This window comes from Coregonus lavaretus (assembly GCF_964263955.1).
Source record: "Coregonus lavaretus genome assembly, contig: HAP1_SCAFFOLD_2120, whole genome shotgun sequence".
NCBI lineage: Eukaryota > Metazoa > Chordata > Actinopteri > Salmoniformes > Salmonidae > Coregonus > Coregonus lavaretus.
The window spans coordinates 82,735-88,734 of NW_028165790.1; the positions used below are offsets into that span (position 1 = coordinate 82,735).

At 45.9% G+C, this 6,000-nt stretch overlaps 1 protein-coding gene across 1 annotated transcript in view; it reads left to right on the forward strand.

Moving 5' to 3' along the window:
- The window catches only part of LOC311115481 (voltage-gated delayed rectifier potassium channel KCNH8-like), a gene marked incomplete at both ends in the record, with an annotated part of 51,411 nt that extends 49,098 nt beyond the window's left edge, over window positions 1–2,313 (forward strand). The window contains one exon of the mRNA XM_084190648.1: window positions 2,117–2,313. Within this exon, the coding sequence (XP_084046774.1) occupies window positions 2,117–2,313 (197 nt within the window). The remainder of the gene's footprint in view (window positions 1–2,116) is intronic.
- Between the last annotated feature and the right edge of the window lie 3,687 nt (window positions 2,314–6,000).

Consider the following 6,000-nt stretch of genomic DNA (forward strand, 5'->3'; position numbering starts at 1 on the left):
AGCAAGCGGCACAATGAAGACCAAGGAGCTCTCCAAACAGGTCAGGGACAAAGTTGTGGAGAAGTACAGATCAGGGTTGGGTTATAAATAAATATCCAAAACTTTGAACATCCCACGGAGCACCATTAAATCCATTATAAAAAAATTGAAAGAATATGGCACCACAACAAACCTACCAAGAGAGGGCCGCCCACCAAAACACACGGCCCAGGCAAGGAGGTTATTAATCAGAGAGGCAACAAAGAGACCAAAGATAATCCTGAAGGAGCTGCAAAGCTCCACAGCGGAGATTGAAGTATCTGTCCATAGGACAACTTTTTAGCCATACACTCCACAGAGCCGGGCTTTACGGAAGAGTGGCCAGAAAAAAGCCATTGCTTAAAGAAAAAAATAAGCAAACACATTTGGTGTTCGCCAAAAGGCATGTGGGAGACTCCCCAAACATATGGATGAAGGTACTCTGGTCAGATGACACAAAAATTGAGCTTTTTGGTCATCAAGGAAAATGTCTGGTGCAAACCCAACACCTCTCATCACCCGAGAACACCATCCCCACAGTGAAGCATGGTGGTGGCAGCATCATGCTGTGGGGATGTTTTTCATCGGCAGGGACTGGGAAACTGGTCAGAATTGAAGGAATGATGGATGGCGCTAAATACAGGGAAATTCTTGAGGGAAACCTGTTTCAGTCTTCCAGAGATTTGAGACTGGGACGGAGGTTCACCTTCCAGCAGGACAATGACCCTAAGCATACTGCTAAAGCAACACTCGAGTGGTTTAAGGGGAAACATTTAAATGTCTTTGAATGGCCTAGTCAAAGCCCAGACCTCAATCCAATAGAGAATCTGTGGTATGACTTAAAGATTGCTCTACACCAGCGGAACCCATCCATCTTGAAGGAGCTGGAGCAGTTTTGCCTTGAAGAATGGGCAGAAATCTCAGTGGTTTGATGTGCCAAGCTTATAGAGACTTACCCCAAGAGACTTGCAGCTGTAATTGCTGCAAAAGGTGGCTCTACAAAGTATTGACTTTGGGGGGGGGGAATAATTTTATTCATAAAGAAGTTATGCACGCTCAAGTTTTCTGGTTTTTTTCTCTTATTTCTTATTTGTTTCACAATAAAAAAATATTTTGTATCTTCAAAGTGGTAGGCATGTTGTGTAAATCAAATGATACAAACCCCCAAAATATCAATTTGAATTCCAGGTTGTAAGGCAACAAAATAGGAAAAATGCCAAGGGGGGTGAATACTTTCGCAAGCCACTGTATGTGTATGTGGGAGGGGGGTTGCGTGGCATGGGGTTAGGGTTATGGTTGGGTTGGGGTTAGGCTTAGGCTTAGGGTTAAGGTTAGGCTTTGGATAGGGACAGTGTTATGGTTAAGGACAGTGTTAGGGTCAGGGAAAGTGTTAGGGTTAGGGACAGTGTGTATAGTTAGTGTTAGGGACAGTGTGTATAGTTCGGGGTACAGCAGCTCAGTAACCTCAATAACACTAATAGTGTATTTGTGTGTACTGTTACATTCCCGAAGGACAAACTCAACATTTCATCGCTCACAGAAAAGTCACTTCGACAACAAAACAAAACAGAAAGGGGTTCAAAATTGGTTGAAAGACACCCATGAAAGTCGGAAAGTAACTGATAAGGGGTTTCTAAAAGACACCCACTATGAGTGCCCAATAAATTTGCATCAGAGGAAAAACTAAAGGAAAACAACTCACACCGATTTAGGATAGGGAGTAAAACTAATATGAATCACAACAAACAAAACTCAGGTTTATTTTTGGCTAACTAAAGTGGAAGCACTAACGTGAGGTGTAGCTCTCCCAACGTCGCCTCTCCCTGATGCACTGGGCCAGTAGGTCTTAAATACCAGTTGGGCCAGCACAGGTGAAACATTTCCTCACTAATGAGCTCACTCTCTGGGCCAGCACAGGTGAAACACATACTGAATAACGAGGTGTCAGTTTGTTTAAGCTAACATGCTAACGTGCTAACCAACTTCGAAATGGATAGAGAAACCAAAACAGTACTTATTACATAATCTTACAGTAAGTCATGGATATGTAACCTTACACCCACCCCTCTCTCCCTTTCTCTCCCTCTCTTCCTCCCAGACATTGTTTTCAGTTTTCGTACCACGTACGTGAGTAAGTCTGGTCAGGTGATTTTCAGCGCGCGGTTGATCTGCATCCACTACATGACCACGTGGTTTATCATTGACCTGGTCGCCGCGCTGCCCTTTGACCTCCTCTATGCCTTCAAAGTCAGCGTGGTGAGTCTTCTGATTGGTTACCCTATAGCGGTCCGATAGCCAATGAAATCACTGTGATGCTGGGTGGTGTTTTGTCATTAATTTAAAGGGGAACTTAAATGTTTTGGAAAGCATGGGTGAGGTTTTTTGCCAAATCACTGAAAAATACATATTAAAACCAAGCACATTCCATCTCACATTTGTTATGGGATCAATACCTAAAGCAATCAACATGATAATAATTTTATTCATAAAGAACTTTTACATTTTACAGTTTAGTCATTTAGCAGATGCTCTTATCCAGAGCGACTTACAGTTAGTGAGTGCATACATTTTCATACTAGCCCCCCGTGGGAAACGAACCCACAACCCTGGCGTTGCAAGCGCCATGCTCAAAGCACTAAAACATGGTAGCTCAGTTGGTAGAGCATGGCGCTTGCAACGCCAGGGTTGTGGGTTCGTTTCCCATGGGGGGCCAGTATGAAAATGTATGCACTCACTAACTGTAAGTCGCTCTGGATAAGAGCGTCTGCTAAATGACTAAAATGTACAAATGTTAATCACAAGATTGTGTTTGTAATGGAACATCATATAATTAAGCAATAATGCCAAGGAGGTGTGGTATAAGGCCAATATACCACGGCTAAGGGTTGTTCTTACACACAACGCGGAATGCCTGGATACAGCCCTTAGCCGTGGTATATTGGCCATATACCACAAACTCCCGAGGTGCCTTATTGCTATTATAAACTGGTTACCAACGTAATTAGAAGAGTAAAAATGAATGTTTTGTCATACCCATGGTATACGGTCTGATATACCACAGCTTTCGGCCAATCAGCATCCAGGGCTCGAATCACCCAGTTTATAACTGTTTTATATGAGTGTCTCTTGATTTATTGGTAATTTGATACATCCACTATCTAATACAGTGGTATTGTATTTACAGTACCCAGGATGAGACACAACTGGCATTTTAAAATAATGGATAGCATTGATTACTTTATAACACACAGGAACTGGTGGTTTTCCTGCATGTGTTTCTGTGTATTAATTTCATATACAGCACAAGGAACACAGTTCCATCACATTGTGCCATCAGAGACTTTACTGTTCTAGTATAATAATACACTATATACAAAAGTATTTGGAAACCCCTTCAAATGAGTGGATTCGGCTATTTCAGCCACACCCGTTGCTGACAGGTGTATACAATTGAGCACACCGCCATGCAATCTCCATAGACAAACATTGCCAGTAGAATGGCCTTACTGAAGAGCTCAGTGACTTTCAACGTGGCTCCGTCATAGGATGCCACCTTTCCAACAAGTCAGTTCGTAAAATGTTTGCCCTGCAAAGTGATAGGCCACACTAGCTCACAGAATGGGACAGCCGAGTGCATGTAAAAATCGTCTGTCCTCGGTTGCAACACTCCCTACCGAGTTCCAAACTGCCTCTGGAATCAACGTCAGCACAAGAACTGTTAGTCGGGAGCTTCATGAAATGGGTTTCCATGGCCGACCAGCCGCACACAAACCTAAGATCACCATGCGCAATGCCAAGCGTCGGCTGGAGTGGTGAAAAGCTCAGCGCCATTGGACTCTGGAGCAGTGGAAACGCGTTCTCTGGAGTGATGAATCATGCTTCACCATCTGGCAGTCCGACGGATGAATCTGGGTTTGGCGGGATGCCAGGAGAACGCTACCTGCCCCAATGCATAGTGCCAACTGTAAAGTTTGGTGGAGGAGGAATAATGGTCAGGGGCTGTTTTTCATGGTTCGGGCTAGGCCCCTTAGTTCCAGTGAAGGGAAATCTTAACGCTACACCATACAATGACATTCTAGACGATTCTGTGCTTCCAACTTTGTGGCAACAGTTTGGGGAAGGCCCTTTCCTGTTTCAGCATGACAATGCCCCTGTGAACAAAGCGAGGTCCATACAGAAATGGTTGGTCGAGATAGGTGTGGAAGAACTTGACTGGCCTGCACAGAGCCCTGTTCTCAACCCCATCGAAGACCTTTGGGATGAATTGGAACGCCGGCTGTGAGCCAGGCCTAATCACCCAACATCAGTGCCCGACCTCACTAATGTTCTTGTGGCTGAATGGAAGCACGTCCCATTTACATTTACATTTACATTTACATTTACGTCATTTAGCAGACGCTCTTATCCAGAGCGACTTACAAATAGGTGCATTCACCTTATAGCCAGTGGGATAACCACTTTACAATGTTTTTTTTTTTTTTTTTTTTTGGGGGGGGGGGGGGGGGGGTAGAAGGATTACTTTATCCTATCCCAGGTATTCCTTAAAGAGGTGGGGTTTCAAATGTCTCCGGAAGGTGGTGAGTGACTCCGCTGTCCTGGCATCGTGAGGGAGCTTGTTCCACCATTGGTGTGCCAGAGCAGCGAACAGTTTTGACTGGGCTGAGCGGGAACTATGCTTCCGCAGAGGTAGGGGAGCCAGCAGGCCAGAGGTGGATGAACGCAGTGCCCTCGTTTGGGTGTAGGGACTGATCAGAGCCTGAATGTACGGAGGTGCCGTTCCCCTCACAGCTCCGTAGGCAAGCACCATGGTCTTGTAGCAGATGCGAGCTTCAACTGGAAGCCAGTGGAGTGTGCGGAGGAGCGGGGTGACGTGAGAGAACTTGGGAAGGTTGAACACCAGACGGGCTGCGGCATTCTGGATGAGTTGTAGGGGTTTAATGGCACAGGCAGGGAGCCCAGCCAACAGCGAGTTGCAGTAATCCAGATGGGAGATGACAAGTGCCTGGATTAGGACCTGTGCCGCTTCCTGTGTAAGGCAGGGTCGTACTCTTCGAATGTTGTAGAGCATGAACCTACAGGATCGGATCACCGCCTTGATGTTAGCGGAGAACGACAGGGTGTTGTCCAGGGTCACGCCAAGGCTCTTCGCACTCTGGGAGGAGGACACAACGGAGTTGTCAACCGTGATGGCGAGATCATGGAACGGGCAGTCCTTCCCCGGGAGGAAGAGCAGCTCCGTCTTGCCGAGATTCAGCTTGAGGTGGTGATCCGTCATCCATACTGATATGTCTGCCAGACATGCAGAGATGCGATTCGCCACCTGGTTATCAGAAGGGGGAAAGGAGAAGATTAGTTGTGTGTCGTCAGCGTAGCAATGATAGGAGAGGCCATGTGAGGATATGACAGAGCCAAGTGACTTGGTGTATAGCGAGAATAGGAGAGGGCCTAGAACTGAGCCCTGGGGGACACGAGTGGTGAGAGCACGTGGTCCCCACAGCAATGTTCCAACATCTAGTGGAAAGCCTTCCCAGAAGAGTGGAGGCAGTTATAGCATCAAAGGGGGGACCAACTCCATATTAATGCCCATGATTTTGGAATGAGATGTTCGACGAGCAGGTATCCACATACTTTTGGTCATGTAGTGTATCCATGGTTCCATTGAGAATAGTGGGATGGCAAAACTATAGATATTTAGCAATTAGAAGAATTTCAGCAGTTTAATGATATTACCCAATGGGAATGCTGCTCTCAGTGGCTGGGGAGTTTGGTTGGTTGTGTGGGTTAGTTTCATTAAAGGGATCAGGAAGAAGTAGAGAGAAGGAGTAAATAATAAAAGAGTGAGAGCGGGAGAGAGAGAGAGACACAGAGAGAGAGAGAGAGAGAGAGAGAGAGAGAAGAGAGAGAGAGAGAGAGAGAGAGAGAGAGAGAGAGAGAGAGACAGAGAGACAGAGAGATAGAGAGAGAGAGTTCATCAGAGAGAGA